This window comes from Salmo salar, chromosome ssa02, assembly GCF_905237065.1.
Source record: "Salmo salar chromosome ssa02, Ssal_v3.1, whole genome shotgun sequence".
Classification (NCBI taxonomy): Eukaryota; Metazoa; Chordata; class Actinopteri; order Salmoniformes; family Salmonidae; genus Salmo; species Salmo salar.
This window is the reverse complement of record NC_059443.1, coordinates 50,728,405-50,755,930: the sequence shown is the minus strand read 5'-3', so window position 1 is coordinate 50,755,930 and position 27,526 is coordinate 50,728,405. Positions and strand designations below refer to the sequence as shown.

The window sequence follows — 27,526 nt, the reverse complement described above, 5'->3', positions numbered from 1 at the left end:
CAATTACTCCCTCTGCTGGTCAGGATGTGACAGTACCCCCCCCCTAAAGGTGCAGACCCCGGATGCACCTCAAAAGAAAACACAAAAACACCCCAAACAACAACAACAAAAAATTCCCCCTAAACTAAAGAGAGGGAAGGGAGGGTGGCTGCCGTCAACGACGGCACCTGTGCAACACCCCTCCTCCCCAACCCACCTATACTGGAGGTGGCTCTGGTTCTGGCCTACTATCCTCCAGACTATAGACAGAGTCTCTTAGCTCCGGGCCGTAGGCAGACTCACTCAGTTCCGGGTCGTAGGCAGACTCATTCGGTTCCCAGCTGTAGACAGACTCACACAGTTCACAGTTATTTTCACCCTCATTCTGTTCCGGATCACAGGCAGACTCACCCTGTTCTGGGTCGCGGGCAGACTCACCCGGTTACGGGTCGCGGGCCGTCTCCCCTGGTTACGGGTCGCGGGCCGTCTCCCCTGGTTCCGGACAGTGGGCCGTCTCCCCTGGTTCCGGACAGTGGGCCGTCTCCCCTGGTTCCGGACAGTGGGCCGTCTCACTGATTCCGGACAGTGGGCCGTCTCACCTGGTTCCGGACAGTGGGCCGTCTCACCTGGTTCCGGACAGTGGGCCGTCTCCCCTGGTTCCGGACAGTGGGCTGTCTCACCTGGTTCCGGACAGTGGGCCGTCTCACCTGGTTCCGGACAGTGGGCCGTCTCACCTGGTTCCGTACACTCTGGACGAGGCACTGTTGCCGGATACTCTGGACGAAGCACTGTTGCCGGATACTCTGGACGAGGCACTGTTGCCGGATACTCGGGCCTGGTCTGACGCACTGGAAGCCTGATGCGTGGGGCTGGTAGTGGAGGTACCAGCCTGGGGACACGCACCTCAGGGCTAGTGCGAGGAGCGGGAACAGGCTGAGTAGGACTAGGCTGACTCACTGGAAGCTTGATGCGTGGTGCTGGTACTGGACGTGCCAGACTAGAGGTTCGCACTTCCGGGTCAGCACGAGAGGCGGGAACTGGAAAAACTGGGCCCTGGAGGCGCACAGGTGGTCTTGATCGCACCTCCTGCACAACCCGTCCTGGCTGGGTGGAACTAGCAGCCCTGTACGAGCGGGGTGCTAGTACAGGGCGAACTGGGCTGTGCAGGGGCTTGATGGTTACCGTGCGTCGAGCGGGCGTAGGGTAGCCTGGTCCTAGGAGGCGTACCGGCGACCAGACGCGCTGCGCAGGCATCCTCCTACCAGGCTGGATGCCCACTCTAGCACGGCATCTGCGATGGGCTGGAATAGCTCGCACCGGACTGTGCGAGCGTATGGGCGAGATCCTGCGCACTTCTTCAAACTTCGGCGCCCTCCACTCCATACGTTTCTTCCTATAAGCACGGGTAGCTAGCTTAGGGCTCATCCTTGACCCAGCCCAACTATCCGTGTGCCCCCCCAAATTTGTTTTACTGGGGGTGCCTCTCGTGCTTCTCCCTCAGCGCGTACATGGCCTCATATCGACGCCTCTCTGCCTTGGCCTCCTCTATCTCTTCCCTTGGGCGACGGTATTCCCCAGCCTGGTGCCAAGGTCCTGCCCCGTCCAGAATCTCCTCCCACGTCCATTTCTCTCGATTGTCCAACTCAAAGTCCCTTTTCTCCTTCCTCCGCTGCTTGGTCTCTTTATGGTGGGTTGTTCTGTCACGGTTGTCGTTGGGAATGGATGACCAAAACGCAGCCGGGATATGAATGCTCATCTTATATTTTATTTGAATCAAGAGAACACTGAAAACAAGAAAACGAAAAGAGACAAGGTGACAGTTTCACAGGCTATACGGATACTAGCAGTGCGAAATACAACAACCCACAAAAACCAGGTGAAAAACACACTCCTAATATATGACTCCCAATCAGGAACAATGAAATACAGCTGTTCCTGATCGGGAGCCACACAGACTAACAAAGAAATAGAATACCTAGAAAACACATACAACACAAACCTTCTGCCACGTCCTGACCAAAACTAATACAATTACTCCCTCTGCTGGTCAGGACGTGACAGTTGCAGCATTATTCGGTCAAATTAATGTTTACTATGTTGTTGTTAGCTAACTTATCTAGATGTCTCAGTCATTTCTCCCACAGTATCACACCTGTGAATATAGTGCTAGCTAGCTAACGTTAGCTAAGTTGTTAATGTTACGTTAGCCAACTTGCGGCAAGCAGAGCTGGACAGTGAACATTTTCAAATAAATGACAGTTTGCTAACGTTAGCTGAATGTTTACATTTGGTTAAAGGATGTTCACTAGAGTTGTTAGTGACAACGTTTCATGACTAATGCTAGCTAACGTTAGCCAGCTAGCTAGTCATTCATCAGACTTGGACACTTATTTTCTTACAGCTCCCACTCTATTGAACTATGTGGAAAAGTCATCATCATCTACATCACCGCCTAGACAATCTTCTACAACTACTACCACGTTCACCACCTCCTCAAGACAGTCCATCATAACTGGCCTTCCCAAAGAGGACACATTGCGGGCTGAGACATTGTGGTGTCTGAATATGATGGAGTCTCACTACTCTTTCCACTCTAGTGAATGCACGGGTGAGTGGCATGGTTTATAAACTGTCACCTGTAACATCAAATTATTTTTAGGAACATGTTATGTTTGTTTTCATATTTCATATTATCTCTCTGTGACACACACACACACACGTTTACACATAGGCTACAAACAGAAATAAGTGTTTGATTTCAATCTTTTTTTTTACTCTTAGGTGTGCTGTTCTCAGCGATGTTCCCAGACAGTGCAATAGCCAAGACCTTCGCATGCGGGGCAACAAAGTCCAGCTATGTGTGCACACATTGCTTGACTCCTCATTTCAAGCACTTGTAGTCTAAAAAACTGGGGAGGACTAGGTACTTCTCTTTGATGAGAGCCTTAACAGAAAAACACAGTCAAAGCAGTGTGACTTTCACATCCGTTTACGGGATAAGGACAAAGTTGTGACGAGATTTTATGATTCTACATTTATGGGACATGTGACTGCGTTGGACCTTAAAGCGGTCTTTGAGAAGAGCACCGAAGATCAACAAAAGAAAAACATGGTTCAGATCTCTATGGATGGATGTAACGATCGTCGTCGGGTGATGAGGAAGCGGACCAAAACGCAGCTGGGAGCGAACACATGTTTATTCTTTACACTGAAATAAACACGTACACAAAACCAAGACAAGGCCGATACGTTAACTTGCTCAAACACAAATAGGCAACACAAGGCTATAACGCCAATATAGAAAACAAACCAAGGAAAAATACCCAACATGACACACCCTGACCCAAAATACCCGAGTTCACCTGGTCAGGGCGTGACAGTACCCCCCCCCCCCCAACGGTGCGTACTCCCGGCGCACCAAACTTAAGTCTATTAGGGGGGGGACCCGGGTGGGCGCCTCACCCTCGGTGGAGGCTCTGGCCCCGGGCGTGTTCTTTCCCCCGCCTCCACCTTAGCCCTACCCCTCTGGCCCGGACTGGACCACTGTGGAGTGGCATGCTCAGGCTCTGGAGCGGAGCCGTCGACCGGAACAGGATTGGGCACCGGTGGACCGGACACGGGCCGTGCCGGACTGGGAACACGCACCACTGGCTTGGTGCGGGCAGCAGGAACGGGCCGGGCCGGACTGGGAACACGCACCACTGGCTTGGTGCGGGGAGCATGAACGGGCCGGGCCGGACCTGGGGACACGCACCACTGACTTGGTGTGGGGAGCAGGGACGGGCCGGACAGGACTGTGGACACGCACCGTGGGCTTGGTGCGGGGAGCAGGGACGGGCCGGACAGGACTGTGGACACGCACCGTGGGCTTGGTGCGGGGAACAGGAACGGGCCGGACAGGACTATGGACACGCACCGTGGGCTTGGTGCAGGGAACAGGAACAGGCCGGACAGGACTGTGGACACGCACCGTGGGCTTGGTGCAGGGAACAGGAACAGGCCGGACAGGACTGTGGACACGCACCGTGGGCTTGGTGCGGGGAACAGGGACGGGCCGGGCCGGACTGGGGACACGCACCGCTGACTTGGTGCGGGGAGCAGGGACGGGCCGGGCCGGACTGGGAACACGCACCACTGGCTTGGTGCGGGGAGCAGGATCGGGCCGGGCCGGACTGGGAACACGCACCACTGGCTTGGTGCGGGGAGCAGGAACGGGCCGGGCCGGACTGGGGACACGCACCACTGACTTGGTGCGGGGAGCAGGGACGGGCCGGACAGGACTGTGGATACGCACCGTGGGCTTAGTGCGGGGAGCAGGGACGGTACGGGCCGGACTGGGGACACGCACCGTGGGCTTGGTGCGGGGAACAGGAACGGGCCGGACAGGACTATGGACACGCACCGTGGGCTTGGTGCGGGGAACAGGAACGGGCCGGACAGGACTGTGGACACGCACCGTGGGCTTGGTGCGGGGAACAGGGACGGGCCGAGCCGGACTGGGGACACGCACCGCTGACTTGGTGCGGGGAGCAGGGACGGGCCGGGCCGGACTGGGAACACGCACCACTGGCTTGGTGCGGGGAGCAGGAACGGGCCGGGCCGGACTGGGAACACGCACCACTGGCTTGGTGCGGGGAGCAGGAACGGGCCGGGCCGGACTGGGGACACGCACCACTGACTTGGTGCGGGGAGCAGGGACGGGCCGGACAGGACTGTGGACACGCACCGTGGGCTTAGTGCGGGTAGCAGGGACGGTCCGGGCTGGACTGGGGACACGCACCGTGGGCTTGGTGCGGGGAACAGGAACGGGCCGGACAGGACTATGGACACGTACCGTGGGCTTGGTGCGGGGAACAGGAACGGGCCGGACAGGACTGTGGACACGCACCGTGGGCTTGGTGCGGGGAACAGGGACGGGCCGGGCCGGACTGGGGACACGCACCGCTGACTTGGTGCGGGGAGCAGGGACGGGCCGGGCCGGACTGGGAACACGCACCACTGGCTTGGTGCGGGGAGCAGGAACGGGCCGGGCCGGACTGGGAACACGCACCACTGGCTTGGTGCGGGGAGCAGGAACGGGCCGGGCCGGACTGGGAACACGCACCACTGGCTTGGTGCGGGGAGCAGGAACGGGCCGGGCCGGACTGGGGACACGCACCACTGACTTGGTGCGGGGAGCAGGGACGGGCCGGACAGGACTGTGGACACGCACCGTGGGCTTAGTGCGGGGAGCAGGGACGGTCCGGGCCGGACTGGGGACACGCACCACTGGCTTGGTGCGGGGAGCAGGGACGGGCCAGACAGGACTGTGAACACGCACTGGTGAACTGAAGCGTGGAGCCGGTTTAGCCACTCGTCCTGGCTGGATGCCCATCCTAGCACGGCATGTGCTGGGCATGTCCACCGGACGCACCGGGCTGTGCGGGCGCACTGGCGACACAGCACGCAACTCCGCATCCCATGGCTTGGTGCGGGGAGCAGGAACGGGCCGGACAGGACTGTGGACACGCACCGTGGGCTTGGTGCGGGGAACAGGAACGGGCCAGACAGGACTGTGAACACGCACTGGTGAACTGAAGCGTGGAGCCGGTTTAGCCACTCGTCCTGGCTGGATGCCCATCCTAGCACGGCATGTGCTGGGCATGTCCACCGGACGCACCGGGCTGTGCGGGCGCACTGGCGACAGCTCGCAACTCCGCATCCCATGGCTCCTCCTCCAGATCTTCCCTCAGCAGGTCCTCAATCAACCGCCTCATCTTCGTCTCCTCCTCCGCCGTCATCCCCCACGAGAACAGTGGTCTGGGCTCTTCCTCTGCCCTTCCGGACCACCCCATTAGCCCCCCAAAAAAAAAATCTTGGGGGTGTCTTCCGGGCCTCCTCGACCGCCGCCTGCGACTCCGTCCACCGGCTGGCATTACCACCTCGACCTGGGAATCCTTCCGCCAGGGTCCTTTCCCCGACATGATCTCCTCCCAGGTCCAGAACTCCTTACCCTCGCGAGCCCATCTCTCACGCTCCTTATCCTCCCGCTGCTTGGTCCTGGTTTGGTGGGGTGTTCTGTAACGATCGTCGTCGGGTGATGAGGAAGCGGACCAAAACGCAGCTGGGAGCGAACACATGTTTAGTCTTTACACTGAAATAAACACGTACACAAAACCAAGACAAGGCCGATACGTTAAATTGCTCAAACACAAAGAGGCAACACAAGGCTATAACGCCAACATAGAAAACAAACCAAGGAAAAATACCCAACATGACACACCCTGACCCAAAATACCCGAGTTCACCTGGTCAGGGCGTGACAATGGACCAAATGTAAATTGGTCATTTTACTCAAAGATTGGGAAGTCCCTCCTAGATTTTGATGTACACCTTTATAAGCATTGGCAGTTGTGGCCTCTATATTGTACATGGAGCATTTCAGAAGGGAGTGGAAGAAACAGAGTGGAAAGTCGACAGTGTACTGCGTGCTATGTACCAACTTCTGAAGGATAATCCAGCCCGCAGGGAGGACTATTTTAACATCATTGGATCATCAGATCCCCCAATGCCACTTAAGTTTTGCCAGACACGGTGGTTGAAAATGTGCCCGTGCTTGAAAGAGCTTTAGAGTTTTTACCCCAAATGGCAACATATGTGAAGGCTGTAGAGATGTCCAAATCCAGGCACAAAGTCCTTTGAGGTGATTCAGGAGGCCGTTAAGGACCCTTTCATGACAGCAAAATGAAATTCATCTTGTCAGTGAGCAAAGAAGTGACACGATTCCACACACGCTACCAGACCAATAAGCCCATGGTGCCATTTCTCTCTACAGACTTGTTCAAGCTGCTTAAGAGCTTGATGAGCAGATTCATTAAGCCAGACCTCTTGAAAGACGCGAAGACCCCTCAAAAATGTCTTGATGTCAAGGTGAACCAGTCATCCAGTCACATTGACTACTCACAGGTCGACGTGGGCTTTGTTACTCGAAGAATTGTGAGAGACTTGTCCGCAGGGAAGAAAATTGGACAGAAAACATTGATGGATGTCAAAATCGCTTGCAAGAAGCTCACAACTGTTAACCTCTTGACGGTCGCCTAGGATAGGGGGCGCCACAGCGCATTTTGAAAAACATTTGTGCCCATTTTAAACGGCCTACTACTCAAACTCAGAAGCTAGGATATGCATATAATTAATACTTGTGGATAGAAAACACCCTAAAGTTTCTAAAACTGTTTGAATGGTGTCTGTGAGTATATCAGAACTCATATGGCAGTCAAAACCCCGAGACAGATGGAAACAGGAAGTGGAATTCTGAATTGCGAACTCAACTTCATCACGTTGCCTATTAATCACACCGTGAGCTATGGTTCATTGAGCACTTTCTATTGCTTCCACTAGATGTCCCCAGTCTTTACAAAGTGGTTTGAGTCTCCTACTGTTAAAACTGAATGAATGAGACGCTGTGGAACGTGGTCACACGGAGAGGGCCAACACCATTATGACGCCGGCGCCCCTGGTTACCCTCCCCTTTCGAAACGTTTTGAAACACAATGCAATCGTCCCCCTCGAATCTTATTGGCTCTCTTGTTGAAAAACGCCCTGAAGATTTATGTTATCCAACGTTTGAACGAACCTAAATGGGAAAAAAATGCATTTTCTCGAAATGGCTGTCCCGCGGCCGACGGAGCATTTGGATCAGTCTTCAGACGCGCTAACAAGAACAAGCTCTTGGAACATAAAGGAGTAATTTTTTCGAACGAAAATACATTTGTTGTGGACCTGGGATTCCTGGAAGTGCTTTCTGATGAAGACAACCAAAGGTAAGGGATTATTGACAATAGTATACAAGACTAGATGTGATATGCGATTGTTCCAAGATGGCGCTGACCTGTAACGTTAGCCTATTTTTCAGAGTATCGCATCCCCTTTCATCGCAAAGTATGATTACCCAGTAAAGTTCATTTTAAATCTGGCATTACAGGTGCTTTCAAGAGATATTCATCTATAAATCCTAGAATGACAATATTACATTTTAAAAATGTTTTCGAATAGTAATTTAGTAAATTGTAGCTCTGTTTCATCGGATGCATTTGAGGGAAAATAGTTAGTCAATGTTACGCACCGATGTAAAATGCTGTTTTTATATATAAATATGAACTTTATCGAACAAAAGAATGCATGTATTGTGTAACATGATATCCTAGGTGTGTCATCTGATGACGATTGTCAAAGGTTAGTGCTGCATTTAGCTGTTTTTTGGTTATTTGTGATGCATGTGGTTGGTCGGAAAATGGCTATGTGGCTACTCTTATGATATACTCCTCTAACATAATCTAATGTTTTGCTTTTGCTGTAAAGCCTTTTTGAAATCGGACAACGTGGTTCGATTCAGGAGAGGTGTATCTATAAAACGATATAATTTGAAAAAAAAATTGAAAAAAAAAATTAGTACATTTTGTTATGCTAATGGCGATATGATTTTTCGCTCGATGTCCGTCCCGGAGGCCGCACAGGGGTTAACAAACTCAATGAGAAATCTCCATTGAAGTACTCTCTGGTCTCACATCTTTCTTTCTTGGATCCAAGGGAAATAGCAGGCACAAATGGAAAGATGCTGTGTACAACAAAATTGAAGAAGGTCCTGACCTACCTTGTAAATAGTCATCAGGTGAAGGAAGAAGATTGTAATGACATTCGACAATACTCAAATTGTATTGATGTCATTGTCCAGGCCCAACACTCAGAGTTCATAAACTTTGATCCCGTCCAAGACAGCGTGGACACATTTGTACATGAGTGTAGATCAAAGGACAAAGAGCTCAGAAATCTATGGAGACTTTGCCGCCAACTCCTCTTACTGTCACATGGGCAAGCCTCAGTAGAGTGCGGATTCTCCATCAATCAGCAGATTGAAGTAGAGAACTTGAAAGAAGATTCATACGTAGCACACAGATGTATAGTTGACCACATATTAACTGTGGGTGGCATACATAATGTGTGCATTGACAAACTGATGCTGCTGATGTCAGTGGCATCTGCAAGGCAGAGGCATGTGACACATCAAGAAGAACAGAGACAGAGAATAATGGATGAGCAAAAAAACAGAAAGAGAAAATACCTTATAGATGAAATAGATTAACTTAAAGGGAAGAAAAGAAGACTGACAGATGACATGTTCTCGTTAACCTCAGCAGAGAAATTTGCACTTAAAGCGGAGAGCACAGGCAACCTCACTCTTATTGCCAAGTCCAATAGCCTGAGAAAGGGTTGTAAAGATAAAAGAGCACAAATAGCTGAAATAGAAACACTACTCTACGAAAAAGTGAATGACCTGAAAAGCAAATGAAGGGGCATAGCAGCAAAAAGCAAGGGTTGGGCACTGTTTTAACAGCTTGAGAAAGGGCAAAACACTATTCAATGAGTAAGTGATAAATAAAAAGAAAAAAGAAAATGAACCAAAAAGGCCAACAACCCCAGAACACAATGGTTGGGGAAATGTTTTATTTATTTTGATCCAATTCATTTTCATCTTTTATTGTTGCAAAACATTTTATTTATGGTCATGTGTTTTTGTTTATTTATCTATTAATTTGGTCATGTTCATGAAAAAAAAGCTCATGTTTTTGCTCTGCGACATGTTTTATGTTGTTAAACCTGTTGGGGCTAGGGGGCAGTATTTGCACGGCCGGATACAAAACGTACTCGATTTAAAATGGTTACTACTCTTGCACAGAAACGAGAATATGCATATAATTAGTAGATTTGGATAGAAAACACTCTAAAGTTTCTAAAACTGTTTGAATGGTGTCTGTGAGTATAACAGAACTCATATGGCAGGCCAAAACCCGAGAAGATTCCATACAGGAAGTGCCCTGTCTGACAATTTGTTATCCTTCTGTTGCATCTCTATCGAAAATACAGCATCTCTGCTGTAACGTGACATTTTCTAAGGCTTCCATTGGCTCTAGGAAGGCGCCAGAAAGTGGAATGACGTGTCTCCTGTCTCTGGGCGAAGAACAGCAGGAGATTTTGTGAGTGGTCAGGCTGGGAACAGTGACACTGGTGATGCGCGTTCATGAGAATTCTCAATTTTTTTCTTTCAGCCTTTGAATGAATACAACGTCGCCCGGTTGGAATATTATCGCTATTTTATGAGAAAAATAGCATAAAACTTGATTTTAAACAGCGTTTGACATGCTTCGAAGTACGGTAATGGAATATTTTGAATTTTTTTGTCACGAAATGCGCTCGCGCGTCACCCTTCGGATAGTGACTTGAACGCACAAACAAAACGGAGCTATTTGGATATAACTATGGATTATTTGGAACCAAAACAATATTTGTTGTTGAAGTAGAAGTCCTGGGAGTGCATTCTGACGAAGAACAGCAAAGGTAATCAAATTTTTCTTATAGTAAATCTGAGTTTGGTGAGGGCCAAACTTGGTGGGTGTCAAAATAGCTAGCCGTGATGGCCGGGCTATGTACTCAGAATATTGCAAAATGTGCTTTCGCCGAAAAGCTATTTTAAAATCTGACACCGCGATTGCATAAAGGAGTTTTGTATCTATAATTCTTAAAATAATTGTTATGTATTTTGTGAACGTTAATCATGAGTAATTTAGTGAGGTATTTTTGAGGTATTTGTATTTCGCGCCACCCGATTCCACTGGCTGTTGACTAGGGAAGTTAAGCCGGTGCTAATGAAATAAACGAGGAGTTCCTTAGCTCTTCAACTCGTCAATAAGTCTCTGTCTCTATCGCTCAACTTACACAATAAAATTGTTTTGCTGTGCTGTGTTAGAGAAGGCAAGAGACCACGTAGTCTGCCATCACTGTAACACAGCACAATTGAGAAGTGTTCACACATTCAAGCCTCTCTCTCTTTTTAATTGTTGTCTGTGAGCTTCTGTAAAGCCTGCTAGTTCTCATTATAAAAATTCTCAGTGTTGTAACAGTAATTAACCTTGATTCATGTCTCAAACTATGCGATGTTGGATCCTTGAATTTGAGGGAATTGGGCCAGGAAAGTCCTTAAAGTCCTTGAATTTGATGTTTAAGAAGGTGTGGGAACTCTGGTACCCTTTACAGCAGGGGTGGGGAAACTTTTTGTCATCAAGGGGCCATTTGGATATTTTTTAATTAATTTGGGGGCCATATTATTAAAATGTGCTATTTTCTGCTTTATTCATGTTTTAATGTGACTTTAATCACTGACATTGGTTTTATATTTTAAATATGACTTTGATGTTTCTTGTGTCCTTGAGTATTTAGAAAAGTGCTAGTCCTATTTAAATAAAAATTAGTATTGTAAGTAATGTTGTTATTATGATTACTTGTTCAAACTCACCTCTAATGCGATGGCTGAAACTGCTTATCTTTGACGAGGTGTTTGATGTCAGCTGGCAGTGAAGATAACGCTACTCGCAGCTGGTTTTCCAGATTTGTCAGTCAGTCTTGAGCGAAATCGAGTCTTTGCAAGAGTCAGTTTGTAAAAGAACTGCTCACAGCAGTGGTTCGCCCGAACACCGATGCAAATTTAAGTGCATGTCTCCTCAGAACTGGAAAATGCTCAGCGCTAACATACATTTTGTAGAACTCAAGGAGAGGGAGGTTGTTGTACCTGGCTTTGAGCTTGTCTTTGCTTTGCAGCTCAATGACTTTGTGTTGTAGGCCATCCGGCACATCCACTGGTTCGGCGTTAAACAGGGTTGCAAATATGTTCAACTCCAGTTGTTTACTTTTCACATCCTTAAACCGCTCACAAAATGCCTTCGCGAGCTTTCCACACTCACCGGTATATTATGACGTAATCTCAGGCTCTTGTCCTTGCAGAGTAGGAAAATGCACTGTGTTACCCCTTTCTAGTTGGACTTACCACAGCTTTAATTTCGCTTCAAACTATTTCACGTTTAACAGAAAATCGCTGAGAAGCTGGTTCGGCCCTTGGAGCTTGACGTTCAAGTCAGACAGATACTTGGCTATGTCCACCATGAAGAAATGTATTTTATTTTTGTGGGAAAATGACATCTAGAGGTTTTTTTTTTATTATAAAAAAAACACATATTTATGAATTGGCTCGGGGGCCTGATCAAACGGTCTCGTAGGCCGTATACGGCCCGGAACCCGGACGGCCCCCGCCCCTGCTTTACAGTATGCAGCCGTTCTAATTGTATTTATTCTAATCTAGCTTCTTTATTACACACCCTCCAATTTTAAGGTCTCAATGTCACTGCAGCCATTTTGATCCTCCCCTACCTCCTCAAAGAAGATCCAAGTTGGCTTACAGTCTGTAAAGTTCCCATCACCTACAACACCAATAGAGGGGAATCCCTTTGCGGATGAGAGCCACGTCCAACTCTTCCTGGATGGAGAGCAGCTACTCACTGAAGAGCAGGAGGACATCTCCAAGGGATTGGGAGTGGTGTGAGGAATAATTATCTTTATACATCAGCACATGTATCAATATGTTCTATTGTTTTGTTAAGATACATGTTTGTGTGGCTAAATAGGGGGTAAAACTGTTGAGGCATGCAGAAGGCTGTTTCTCAAACTAGAGTCACATAAGAAACCACTTGATACTGAAATACAATAACGGGCTCAGAGTGTACAGGAAGTGCGTCACGAGGCTGGGACCAGCCTGCACGCCAGCGATAGGATGAGTAAGTTTAAACCATGCTCATCCTCCCTCTGACAGGCCAGCAGTGAGCGGGAACTATCTCTGTCAGAGTATATAAGGGAGAACAAAGGATGGGTCGAGCAGTTCTCTGTCTGCCCTGCGTGGTGTTTCAGTGAGCCCGTATATACGAACATCATATTTACCATTCAAGTGTTTGCATTAATTAAAGTACAAAGAAATCAGAAGTTACTCTGTGCTGACTATTTTGTTCTGATACCAGATCCGAATTGACGCAACCCTAACAGTGGCAATGGGGTCCATTTCCTTTTTGACATTGAGTATGCAGCATCAGTGAAAAGCACTATGCTGTGCATTCAGAAATGTGTTCTGGGAATTGATGAGAGAGTTAAATTACGGACGAATGTTGAATGGTTAACTTTTTGCTGTAGAGGAGACCAGAGCATAAAGTAACGCGAGGTCAGTTGTGTCAGCCAAATTACTCAAATTAGAAACCACTTAGAAAGCTGTTATTTGATGTGCTAATGCTTTGTTAATGTCTCTACATGATTGACCTGTGAAATATTCTCTACTGTATCTAAACATACAGTTGAAGTCAGGAACGCGTCTCCTTCCTGAGCGGTATGACGGCTGCGTGGTCCCATGGTGTTTATCCTTGTGTACTATTGTTTGTACAGATGAGCGTGGTACCTTCAGGTGTTTGGAAATTGCTCCCAAGGATGAACCAGACTTGTGGAGGTCTACAATTTTTTTCTGACATCTTGGCTGATTTCTTTTGATTTTCCCATGATGTCAACCAAAGACACACTGAGTTTGGAGGTAGGCCTTCAAATACATCTACAGGTATACCTCCAATTGACTCAGATGATGTCAATTAGCCTATCAGACGCTTCTAAAGCCGTGATATAATTTTCTGGAATTTTCCAAGCTGCTATTAAAGGCACAGTCAACTTAGTGTATGTAAACTTCTGACCCACTGGAATTGTGTTACAGCGAATAATCTGTCTGTAAACAATTGTTGGAAAAATTATGTGTCATGTACAAAGTAGATGTCCTAACCGACTTGCCAAACTATAGTTTGTTAACAAGAAATTTGTGGAGTGGTTGAAAAACAAGAATTTAATGACTCCAACCTAAGTGAATGTAAACTTCCGCCTTCAACTGTAAATTGAATGGTATCAAACACATGGTTTCCATGTGGTTGATAGTGTCACGACACCTACGGAAGGTGGCGCCCCTCCTCGCTCGGGCAGCGCTCGGCGGTCGTCGTCGCCGGCCTACTAGCTGCCATCGATTTATGTTTCACGTTCTGTTAGTTAGGCCTAGGTTAGTTGCGCGCCTGTTTTGTGTTAGTTGTTAGTGGGGAGGGGTATTTAGGCTAGTGAGTTAGGTTTGTTGTTTGTGCGGGATTGTTCGTGTTGTCAGGGTGTGTTTGTCATGAGGTTCTGTATTTTTGGAGTTACGCTATTCGTTTGGGCTGCGTCCCTGGTTACGTTCTTTTAAGGGTGCTGCGTTTCTTTTTGCACACTTTGCACTCCATACCTTTGCATATTTTCCGTGTGGATATTTTATTAAATTCATTCACGGAATCATTCTGTCTCCTGCGCCTGACTCTCCTGAATCCACACGCCACCCATTGTGACAGATAGCATTCAATTGACTCCATTCCTGCCATTTATTATGAGCCGTCCTCCCCTCAGCAGCCTCCATTGATATAGTTATATGTCTGTCATATTGAGGTGTCTAGCTATAAAATAAACCTGATAAATCAAATTGACAGGCTTAAACTAGGTGTCTTCGCTGGACAGGGGGGCAGTGAGAAAGAAAGGATGAAAGTGAGAGAGAGGTGGGAAGAGAGTGGAAGACAGAGAGATGGAGAGAGAGAAACAGAGAGAGAAAGACGGCAGTGCAAATATACTTAGACTTGAGTATTTCAACAACTCTTCTCTTCCAACTTGTTAGGCAATCATACTAACCTGCGGGGGTAGGATGGCCAGCCACACAGGAGGGTGATTTTTACTAAGGAGGAGAAGGAGGCCATGCTGACAGAAATGCATTTTGGACATTTCAGAGTGAAGTGCATAATCAACCTACGCTTCTTCTGACGGGGAATTGTCAAGGAGGTGGACAGCTGGGCAAGTGAAATAACCTTTTTGTTTATCAATCACATAATATTATATCTGAAATTATTATGATTTCAATTAATATATCAGAGAGCACACAATGTTTCAATTTGTCACTTTTTGCATAAAGGTCAGTACCATGTGTAGCCTGCCAGAAGTTTGAGAGGGCGAAGACTGTGGCGCCGGAGTTGAAGCCCATCAAATTGATTTCACCATGGCACATGATCGGTAAGTGTCCCAATTCAGATTTTGCCGTGATAAGTTGTTTTGTAATGGTTTCTTTATTTGACCACAGCAGAGTTCAATATTATAGAACATGTGTGTGTGTGTGTGTGTGTGTGTGTGTGTGTGTGTGTGTGTGTGTGTGTGTGTGTGTGTGTGTGTGTGTGTGTGTGTGTGTGTGTGTGTGTGTGTCAGTATCCTTACAAATACGAAAATCTGCAGACTGTATAACACAGATACGGGTAAGAGTAAACTAATATTCTCTCTAACTCTTTAAATGTTAATGGTTGACCTCATCGGACCCTTCACGAAATCCAGGAATGGCAACAGCCGGTGTCTGCCGGCGACCGATCACTTTACCAAGTGGGTGGAGGCAATACCCATTAAGGTCAGTAAAGGAAGAGTATGTGCTTAACTCCAAATTCCCTTCTGAAACCCATTATAAAGGTGCTTGGAACCAAAAATAGACTTTCGTTTTGTATGATACCCATCAAGGACGAAACTAGCGAGGCCACTTCCAAGGCGATGGTGGACTATCTTTAACACCCACGGTTCTCCTGAGGTCATCTTGAGTGACCGAGGTCAGGAACGCTGGAACAAGGTACGGTTGTTATAGTTTACATACTGTCACCATTGGTTTGTTTTATTCATTTTTTACAATTTGTTTTTCTATGGTACATAATCAGACATATTTCAATATCTTACATTGTCAATAGATATCGCTTTCCTACCCCCTCCTCCAGGTTGGGTGAATGGACCAACCAGACCCTCAAGACTGCCATGGGCTAGTCCCTTGATTGGTACCAGGAATGTTGGGAGAACAACCTGAAAGTAATTCTCTTTGAACACAACAGCAGCATCCAGGCCGAGTACGGACGGGAGCCGCAGCTGTTGACTAAGGTAAACAATGCAATTGTATATACAATTATTGCATATACTGTAGTCTTTCAAATTTGTGATTGACTTAGTGTTGTTGTTTGTCTATTGCTATTTTTGTATAATATACTTTCAGATCATTGAAACCCCACCTGGTGTGGTGGAAGTTGTCAAACAGATCAGAACGCCTTTGAGTACTACCTTCAGGCATGGACTGAGTAGGATGTGGAGGTTTTTGACCAGGTAAAAATGATTGCCCGCTGTTAATAACACTACACTAATCCATCACATTTTCTCACAGTAAAGTGTAACCTGCGTGTTTGCTTGTTTACGTCTCTGTCTCCTATCCTTTTAACTCTTCTCCTGTTCTCCAGGAGTTAGGGGTTCTGCCCAACACCCAGACGTGGATCCACCTGATGTCTTCCATTACCAACCACCCTCCAACTTTTCATTACATCCTCTACAGCTACTGTTGTTGTCATTATCTGCTAAGAAAGTTTTCTTGCTCTGTCATACTGGGCACATAATATGTGAGATACACAGATGAACTAAAAACGCTAGCACTGCAAACACTCAGAAAAAAGAGAGATTACATTACATTACATTTAAGTCATTTATCAGACGCTCTTATCCAGAGCGACTTACAAAATGGTGCATTCACCTTATGATATCCAGTGGAACAACCACTTTACAATAGTGCATCTAAATCTTTTAGGGGGGGGGGGGGGGGGGTTAGAAGGATTACTTTATCCTATCCTAGGTATTCCTTAAAGAGGTGGGGTTTCAGGTGTCTCCGGAAGGTGGTGATTGACTCCGCTGTCCTGGCGTCGTGAGGGAGCTTGTTCCACCATTGGGGTGCCAGAGCAGCGAACAGTTTTGACTGGGCTGAGCGGGAACTGTGCTTCCTCAGAGGTAGGGGGGGCCAGCAGGCCAGTGGTGGATGAACGCAGTGCCCTTGTTTGGGTGTAGGGCCTGATCAGAGCCTGAAGGTATGGAGGTGCCGTTCCCTTCACAGCTCCGTAGGCAATCACCATGGTCTTGTAGCGGATGCGAGCTTCAACTGGAAGCCAGTGGAGAGAGCGGAGGAGCGGGGTGATGTGAGAGAACTTGGGAAGGTTGAACACCAGACGGGCTGCGGCGTTCTGGATGAGTTGTAGGGGTTTAATGGCACAGGCAGGGAGCCCAGCCAACAGCGAGTTGCAGTAATCCAGACGGGAGATGACAAGTGCCTGGATTAGGACCTGCGCCGCTTCCTGTGTGAGGCAGGGTCGTACTCTGCGAATGTTGTAGAGCATGAACCTACAGGATCGGGTAGAGAGCAGCAGTGTCTGGACTTTGCAGTGTCCCTCTTCAAGTCCCCCTTCTGAGACTGGCTGCCTGTTGAGAACAAGTGACAGGCAGAATTCCACACACCAGAATTCAGTATTTTAGTCTGTGATTGCCATGTGAGCGAACAAGAAAATCCGTACCAAAACCTATCAAAGTTTGTATTAAAATCTTAAATATTGCCAGGTTGGTTTTCATAGCATTTTCACAAGGTGTTCATTATTGTAAGTTATAAGGTATTCTTTGATGGTATTTATTTGTTCCACGTTATTCAATGCTGTATCCTAGGACCTACCATAGATCCATATATGAGCTATGCGAGATAGAAAGATCATCATAGAGGACTACCTAAATGATATTATTTCAGTGTAGATAAGGGAAGGGCGGGTTCAAATAAAAACATGACAGCCAGACAAGCCAGTGAATGAATCAAACTGATTTGCATATGAAGGGAGTGGAAATTAGCCGTCTTTGTGATCTGTAATGTAAGTAACTTTAATGTGTCAAGCAGATTACACGTTTTTTTTTGCCATTTCCCGAAACATAGCAATGTTTAAGACATGGATTTCATGTTGTAATTTTTTTTTTTTTTTCATTTAGCAGACGCTCTTATCCAGAGCGACTTACAGTAGTGAATGCATACATTTCATTCATTTTTTTGTTGTTTTGTTTTGTTTTTTTCCTCTCCATACTGGTCACCTGTGGGAATCGAACCCACAGCCCTGGCGTTGCAAACACCATGCTCTACCAACTGAGCCACAGGTAACAAGGTAACCAAAAGTAGTTTGAATTCATGTTTTCATTTTATTAACTAAACATAACTTGTTTAAACAGTGAAAATGCCGTGGAAATCAGCCTTGTTTCCATAGTGATGATGAAAAGAAAGTAATTTAGGCTGTAATGATCTCCAGAATGCTAATCATTAGGTCATCACACCGTTGATATAGCAACGCTAATAGTTTATCAAATTCCATTGTGACGTTGAGGGGGACACTATTTGGCCGGGGGACATTATTTGGCATGACAGGCCCCGTGTTGAGGGTCAGTGTGGCGGAGGTGTTGTTGCCTACCCTCACCACCTGAGGTCGGCCTGTCAGTAAGTTCAGGATCCAGTTGCAGAGGGAGGTGTTCAGTCCCAGGGTCCCAAGCTTGGTGACGAGCTTGGAGGGGACTACAGATGTATGCTCTTCATTTGATCACTCTGTTGTTGCTGAGAATTTTCCTGCGCCAGAGGATTTACATAAATTCATGAACGCTGAGCTGTAGTCAATGAACAGCATTCTCACATAGGCATTCCTCATAGATATTGGGTGTTTTGACTGCAGCCTTGCAGTGTGATGTTTGTGTCTTTTGGACAAACATCAGTTTTTGCAGTGAAATTATGGGTCAAAAGAAAAACTTGCACAAGGTAATGTAATTTCCTTGGTGATGATGTGGATGAGTGGCATTTGTTATTTCAATTTTCTGCAGGCGATTTTGACGCATGCGAGTGTGGCATGCCGTGCCTTGATGTAACGCGTGCAAAAAATAATGCATTTGTATTTGTGCATATCTAATATACGCGTGTGAGTATGGGTCAGATTTTTACCCGTCAGAGGATCTCAAGACCCCTACACTTTCACTTACCCATTCCTTATAGACAACCTCAGCAACATACACCTCCTAAAACATGAATAACTGCAAAGCAGCAGTGTACATTTTGTCCTTGATCATATTTAAATGAAGTTTATCATATTTTATTATTTTCCCCTAAGGGTCCAAAAAGTGAGGGATAAATTGTGAGCTGAAATATTCAGTTGGAACATTGCCTGCATACAGTAATACTTATCCTATAAATAATGTGCTTTTAAGGGTTCAAAGCGTAACCTCAAACAAAGATTGCTGTTGTAAAGGCATTGTAAAACAATATCAGAGAACAATACAGAAGGAAATGTAATGATCTAGCTAGCGACAGTTATATAATCGTTAACTTATCTTCCTCATACTGCAGATATCAGTCATTACAAGATATTGGGTAGCCATGGATACCACACCAATTATGCAGCATGGTCTTTTTGAGAAAACTGTAAACATAATTTTTATATTGTGTATTGAACATTTCTCTAACATAGAGCTCATACTGTTCGGAATATATTCGGAATACATTCTCTATCAACTCTTTCTTTTCTCTCCAAAACTCCTGAACGTGCCGTCCTTGGCCAGCTCTCCTGCTATCTCTCTCAGAATGACCTTCTTGATCCTAATCAGTCAGGTTTCAAGACTGGGCATTCAACTGAGACTGCTCTTCTCTGTGTCACGGAGGCTCTCCGCACTGCTAAAGCTAACTCTCTCTCCTCTGCTCTCATCCTTCTAGACCTATCTGCTGCCTTTGATACTGTGAACCATCAGATCCTCCTCTCCACCCTCTCCGAGTTGGGCATCTCCGGTGCGGCCCACGCTTGGATTGCGTCCTACCTGACAGGTCGCTCCTACCAGGTGGCGTGGCGAGAATCTGTCTCCGCACCATGCGCTCTCACCACTGGTGTCCCCCAGGGCTCTGTTCTAGGCCCTCTCCTATTCTCGCTATACACCAAGTCACTTGGCTCTGTCATATCCTCACATGGTCTCTCCTATCATTGCTATGCAGACGACACACAATTAATCTTCTCCTTTCCCCCTTCTGATAACCAGGCGGCGAATCGCATCTCTGCATGTCTGTCAGACATATCAGTGTGGATGACGGATCACCAGCTCAAGCTGAACCTCGGCAAGACGGAGCTGCTCTTCCTCCCGGGGAAGGACTGCCCCTTCCATGATCTCGCCATCACGGTTGACAACTCCCTTGTGTCCTCCTCCCAGAGTGCTAAGAACCTTGGCGTGATCCTGGACAACACCCTGTCGTTCTCCACTAACATCAAGGCGGTGACCCGATCCTGTAGGTTCATGCTCTACAACATTCGCAGAGTACGACCCTGCCTCACACAGGAAGCGGCGCAGGTCCTAATCCAGGCACTTGTCATCTTCCGTCTGGATTACTGCAACTCGCTGTTGGCTGGGCTCCCTGCCTGTGCCATTAAACCCCTACAACTCATCCAGAACGCCGCAGCCCGTCTGGTGTTCAACCTTCCCAAGTTCTCTCACGTCACCCCGCTCCTCCGCTCTCTCCACTGGCTTCCAGTTGAAGCTCGCATCCGCTACAAGACCATGGTGATTGCCTACGGAGCTGTGAAGGGAACGGCACCTCCATACCTTCAGGCTCTGATCAGGCCCTACACCCAAACAAGGGCACTGCGTTCATCCACCACTGGCCTGCTGGCCCCCCTACCTCTGAGGAAGCACAGTTCCCGCTCAGCCCAGTCAAAACTGTTTGCTGCTCTGGCACCCCAATGGTGGAACAAGCTCCCTCACGACGCCAGGACAGCGGAGTCAATCACCACCTTCCGGAGACACCTGAAACCCCACCTCTTTAAGGAATACCTAGGATAGGATAAAGTAATCCTTCTAACCCCCCCTAAAAGATTTAGATGCACTATTGTAAAGTGGTTGTTCCACTGGATATCATAAGGTGAATGCACCATTTTGTAAGTCGCTCTGGATAAGAGCGTCTGCTAAATGACTTAAATGTAAAAAAAAATGTAACTCTGAATGCAGAGGGGTCATTTCCCTTATTTTTTGAGGGAGCACTGATTGCCAAATTCAAGGTCTTTGGATTAATTATGCACTTGATATAGTTTTTCTTATGTATACTGAAATTGTACTTTTGAAAAATGGGAACGCATCTTTCAACGGTGAATGGAGGAAGTGAAGAGAACAGCCATGCCTCAATTATAAAAATATGTCGTTTTCACAGGACAGAAGTTGTCTTGTGATTTCTTTGTCTGAACATGAATGTGTGTAGAATATCTCTCTTTGATAAAACGTCTTGTCGTGGAATTATTCTAATCAAAAGGAGAGACTTTTACATTTATTCAAAACAAGTCAACTTTATTATTTAATTACTGCAGTAATGGAGCTTGTCAACAACCCTCCTGTAGGTGATTCGTTGAGAGCCCAACCAGCAGGACTAAGCCACAGCATTTTATAGTAAAGTCCATCCTCCTGGATGTTCATGACACATCACAAATGTATGGAATGGGTCACAAGGTTCGGATTTGTATGAAAGATACTAACAATTCACAGCAAACAGTATCTGCTGTAAAGACTATTCTCATTGTGTAGAGACCAGGGTCTGGCCCCCAACTCCATACTGGAGCCATCTCCCCCTGGTACCCCAGTATATAAACATTAACTCATGCTGTGGTCTTGTTAGACTTATCACCCAAAGACATCGTAAATCTTCTGTCAGTGTTAGATCTCCCAGAGGCCCATCCTCAGTAGAACACATACAGATGAAAGTGTTCTAAGAACCCCCTATTCTGTAGCACAAAACAGCCATTTGATGCAATAACAGTATTATAACATAATCTTGTAATTTCTCCACCATAGTCTTCTTTCAATACAAATATCTGTCTTTGTAGTCATACACGTACAGCTAAGCTGAAAAGCTCAGCTTCATAAGCACGTGTCAGAACAAGTTAGCAGATATCGCTCATTTTTATTTTCAATACATATTTGATAAAGGCCTATTTTCGGAGACACGTATCGCATTAAAGTATTTTCTTCAATCTTATTTTGTTGACCACAGTGAACAGTAAGAAATCGTCTAAGGAAAAAAGTCAACTTCTCTTAGTAAAATAAAAAATGATTGGAAAAGAAAATGCTTCAAATTGTTCCTTTTTCTTTTAAAGCTCTTCAGTGTTACGCATATCGCTTAATTGAATGCAAAATACATAACAATCACAACCTGAACTCTTTCAATGCAGGGCTCATTTATCAAAGATAAGTCAGTCAATACAAATGGTGGATAAGAGCATCTGCTAAATGACTTAAATATAAAATGTAAATGTTCACATTGACACTCAAACAGCATTAGAACAAAAACAGTTTGGAAAGGAGGACCGGTCAGAGTGAAAGTACTCTACTGTTCATTGAACTGCCTCTACAATGCTGAAATAAATAATAAACACAGAAATGATCAGTAGAGTGTGCGGAATGTCTTTCATTTACTTTATCCAGCATATTCATATTTTTAGGTAGTTTTACAGGTGCACAAAGAGACACAAATCATCCCCAAATTAAAAGATACATCATACTTTGTTCTGCACAACATCTTATTAAAATATAAGTATCCCTTTCCTCTAGGGGATCGGTGTCCCTATACCGGGACGGTTGTTGCTAACGTGCGCTAATGTGACTAGACTGACGTTGTATGTAACAGCCAACTTTCCAGGACATAGACATGTCTTATATGGGCAGAAAGCTTAAATTCTGGTTAATCTAACTGAAGTGTCCAATTTACAGTAGCTATTACAGTGAAAAAATACCATGCTATTGTTTGAGGAGTGCACAACAACAACAAAAAATGTATCACGGCAACTGGTTTGATACATTCACCTCAGAAGGTAAATAATGTAGTTACATTCAGTAATCTTGCTGAGGGTCCCAGAGATAAAATGTAGCGTAGTTTTGTTTGATAAAATCAATTTTTATATTAAAATGTAGAAACAGGGTTCTACAATTTGAACCCCTGCTGTGTCTGGCCCCACACCCACCACACCTGGCCATCTAGATGTGTGAAGGTTAGTGTCTTTTCTTTAGGGAAGCTAATTATCCATCATAACATTCCTGGGAGTGTGTAAATTGAAATATTTTATTATCATATAATTTTTGTATGTTCTCTATAGTTATGTACTTGAAAATGTATCAATTGACCAATTCGGCACATTTGGGCAGACTTGATACAATTGCATTTTGTGCAGTAATGCAATGCTTCATTGGATCAGTCTGAAACTTTGCACAAACACTGCTGGTGGCCATAATATAAATTGCGCCTAAACTCCTATGCGATTTAATGGCCTTTCTCTTGCATTTAAAAAAAATGAAAACACATGTTTTTTTGTTTGTATTATCTTTTACCAGATCTAATGTGTTATATTCTCCTCATTAATTTCACATTTCCACAAATTTCAAAGTTTTTACTTTCAAATGGTATCAAGAATATGCATATCCTTGCTTCAGGTCCTGAGCTACAGGCAGTTAGATTTCGGTATGTCATTTTAGGCAAAGATTTCAAAAAAGGGTCCGATCCTTAAGAAGATCGTTTCATTTTTGTTTTTTGTTCTCCATTAGATCATCATCATTGGGGGACACACATTCACTTCTCCCTATAGTCATTTCCTCCCTTGTCCTAGGAAATGGTGCAACACCTTGTCGTGACCCTACACAGTGCTTCCTTGTGTCAACTGTTCTGGTAACACTTTACTGAAACCCTGCAGGCATCATGCTTAATAACTTGTTATACGCATGAATTAGTCTTTTATAATGTCCTATAATAAAGCTTATAATATGTTATGTATCTTTATTACTTCCTCACCAAGACCTATGTCACGTTTGCTCAACCTCTGTGTCACTCACATACACCATCTCTTCGGGAAGCTTTGTGAAGTCTTGAATCACTACTTGGGGTGGCATGGGCATCGGCATGGGCACAGGCATAGTCACTTTCGGGCCGTGGACAACGCAATTCTTCTGCATCTCTACCCCAAGGGCGGGAGACGGGACCTCGCCGAGATGCCTCCGATACTGGACAAAACTGCACGTCTTAAGAACAATGGCGATCACATTTTTACCCATCAGTATCCCAGACACCCTCGAGTCCCTATAGAAAACCATGTTCCCGCCTCGAATGAAGAGAGTGATAATGTTAATAGTCACCAGGCTGAGAATCGGGTAGAGCATCATCTTATGGGGCACAATGTTCACCCCTTGCATGCTGATCTCGCTCAGCGACACACACGGCAGCACCAGCAGCAGGATGTAGCAGTAGAAGAACATGAGTCCCTCTACCCATAGGGGGAGCCCTCTCCTCTGAGGCTCCCATAGGTTGGCCTGCACGTCCAGGACGTCGAGCAAGTCCACCACCACCCAGAAGAGTCGACACCGGATCTCCTCCTTCTTCTTCTGCGGCCGCACATACTCCATGTGGTCGATGGCCACCAACGTGATGTAGACCACGGGCACACAGATGGACAGAAGCAATGTCAGCGCCTTCCGTGCCACCCCGTCCACGCCGCCGCCAGTCCAACCGTCCAAACTTCCCCTCTTGCCGTCCTCGGCCTTGTAGTTCTGGTAGACAAAGTAGACCTTGATCTCCAGGACGAAGACGTAGAAGAACCATAGGATCATGGTGTAGCCACGCTTGGAGGTCCGCACCTCGGAACCCACCCACACGGCCACGTAGCGTAGGACGAGGAGGAAGCAGATGTCCCCCACAAGGACCATGATGCACACACCAATCTTCCTGGGCCCCTGGTTCTGCTCCACCAGGTAGGCGTCCATCAGCACCATGCTACCCATGATCAAGATGGCCGACAAGCACATATGAGGCTTGTTGGCGGGCGGTGGTGGCACCATACTGACCAGGTGGCGAAGGTCAAAGAGAAAAATAGGTCCAAGAAAGAAGTGAAACCAAGATCCAAGAAGAAAGGACGAAACACAGGTCAAAGGAAAATGAAGTTCCAAGAAAAAGACATCGGTCCAAGAAAAAATTGTAAAAAATGTAATAAAATATAAAATAAATGAAGGTTGTGGGTCAAAGCAAAAACCTTGGTTCAAAGAGGGTTGCGTATTATAATAAATGTGTGGTAACTGTCTCTGTTCATCAGTTCATTTTAGTCCTGTTGGTTGAATCAGGTATATACCACCAGTTGGTTCAGATAGTTTTAGTCCCATCAGATGAGTACAAAGTCAGATCCACTTGCATGACCGGCCATCATTTCCCCCAAAATACCCTCGTAAATATGAATAGTTATCCTTCTACCTCTATTCAGTACTTAGCAAGCAGGGAAACAATCAAGCAGAGTAACTTTGAAACCGCATTGCTGCCTAGGGAATGTAATAAATAAAAAAAATCCTTACTGACAATAATATTTTTTGCCCTAACTCTAAAACTCTACACTCTAAACACAATACCTCCACGTCATTGATTTGTAGTCCTTTAGTATCTGCAGTAACTGGGAATTGCTCTTGTATTACTTTAATGTTCTTGTAATTCTGTCAGAGGTTGATATCATTTTAGATGTTGTACATTGTAGATAAGTTGACGCATAAAAAGCTCTTCCCGAGCAGTAAGAAAAAGCGCAATGGTTTCAGCAATGCACTTACACTTACGTCTCTAGTCATAATCAATCAGAAGGATTCGCAGCATTACATTTCCGGTTGGATGCCAATGTGGAATTGGGAACTCCAGCACTAATTCCATACAGTGGCACGGAGTGAAAAAACATGATGGATAGGGTTCATTATCTGAGTGTTGGATATCCACTGCAAAAAATTATAGGTTTCGTCTCCATTGTAATCCTCACACGTTCCCAACTCTGTGATATTCCCAATATATTGTGTTGACAAAAGGAAATGAACAACTGCGATTCCAATGTTCTCTTTCCACTGACCCACAAAATCATCCCTCGAACTCCCCTTTTGAGTCATAAAAGGGAACCTGTGTGTGTAACCTCAAAAAGAAAGGACTGATAAAAGTTTCTCTTTCAAGTTGAATCCCTGAAAAACAACAAGCCTCTTGTCCTTTTCAATAACAAGTGCTCTCACTTCAAAGATGCTCTCCCCTTGACAACCGAAAGCTCTTCATGCGGAACAATAAAAATAATGTGTCCCTTTGATCAACTATCTGTTCAGGTGTGTGTCCTAGAATGTCCACAGGAATGCGGTCAACCCTCGAATGCCGGACGTGCCCTACTGCCCATTGAGACACACACGGCCATCAACGAAAAGCCCTTTTCCCTCCTGTGTCATCTTCTTTCCCCCTCCGAAAAGGAGTTGCGAATGGCCATCACATTGTCACAGCATTGTCAACTCTCCCTGTTTCAAATGTCCTCTTATGTGAAAATCTCTAAATATTTGCCCTCCTTGCTCCTACTCGAGGTTCTGTTTGTCTGTGCCTTCTCAAACTAGGTCTGCTGGAATCTCTTTTCGCTCCTCCTCTCTTGCCTCTCTTCCTTCCCCCACTCGTGTGCGCTCAGCCGTTGGATGGTGAAGAGGCATGCTCAGAAAGCCACAGCTGCAGGAGGAGAGAGAGAGCGAGGGAAAGAGAGATAGGGATGTAAGGGAGCGATGGTGATGGTCATGTGTGAGCTGCCTCCTGCCATCAAATTCTCTTCTCTTTTTTCATCCCTTCTTTTCCCCTCCTGGCCCATGCTCTTTAAAGCCCTCCGTCCCTCTCCTTCAGAGTGACTGATCCCTGCTGTGAAGTCCACCCAACCCCTCAGATGTCGAGTTCCTCCTTTTATCAGGGGAGGGCAAAGACGCTCGGGGGGGGATTCAATAACATACAAATCACACACACACTCCACTGAGACGAGTGACACACACCCCCACGCACACAAATCACACACACACTCCACTGAGACGAGTGACACACACCCCCACACACACGTCCCCTCCAGCGGCCCCCGTGTGTGTGTGTGTGTGTGTGTGTGTGTGTGTGTGTGTGTGTGTGTGTGTGTGTGTGTGTGTGTGTGAGAGAGGAGAAGGGGGAGGCTAAGCCTTGGCTGCTCTTTCAGAACCGTTGCACTGATTTCTTCAAGGCAACACAGGGGTGAGAGACAAGAGATACTCAGAGCACTTAATATACCACCATCCATCCAAAATGTGGGCGCTATTATGCACAATTTATAACAATAACAATAGGGGAGCATAGAAATAGAATCGTCAATAACTTAGAAATAGAATCATGGAACATTGACCTGAACATTGACTTAAATGAGGATGCCTGTTCCAGAAAATTTCTATGGCTGATAATTCATGCCTTACTCATTACAAGCCATAACCTGTGCCTCAACATCACAATCTCTCTTTTTGGAAAGACAGGCTCTTTCATTATTGATGAAAGACTTCTCTTTTCCAGAATTAACAGAGGGATCGTCAGGCATAAATAATAAATGGGCAAGAGGGAGGGCTAGCAGTGAGTGAAGGAGCTAGCTGCCGAGTCCCAGCGCTTCGCTATGCTAATAAGGCATGTAATAATAAATGGGGATGGAGAGATGGAGGGCTAGCGCCACACTAGGTCTTTGAGACAGTGTGGGGGAGCGTTAGCCCCAGTGCAAGGCTACGCTATGCTAATAAGGCATGTTTGATCACTTGGCATAAATCCTAACATCGGACTGTTAAGACACCCCCCAGGGGACAGGTTCTGTGATGCATTACTCCCAAATATGAGCACACAGGTCGGGGTTGGAGTGGGTTGGAGTGGGGTGTCGGGAAAGCCACCGCCACCGGCCATCAGTTTATTGGA

At 46.2% G+C, this 27,526-nt stretch overlaps 1 protein-coding gene across 1 annotated transcript; it reads right to left on the bottom strand.

Annotated features, from left to right (window-relative positions):
- Positions 1–21,695: 21,695 nt before the first annotated feature.
- LOC106585275 (transmembrane protein 121-like) lies at positions 21,696–26,461 on the bottom strand. The gene has a single exon (XM_014171330.2). The coding sequence runs from the start codon at positions 24,631–24,633 to the stop codon at positions 23,605–23,607; it is 1,029 nt and encodes a 342-aa protein (XP_014026805.1). The 5' UTR covers positions 24,634–26,461; the 3' UTR covers positions 21,696–23,604.
- Positions 26,462–27,526: the final 1,065 nt, after the last annotated feature.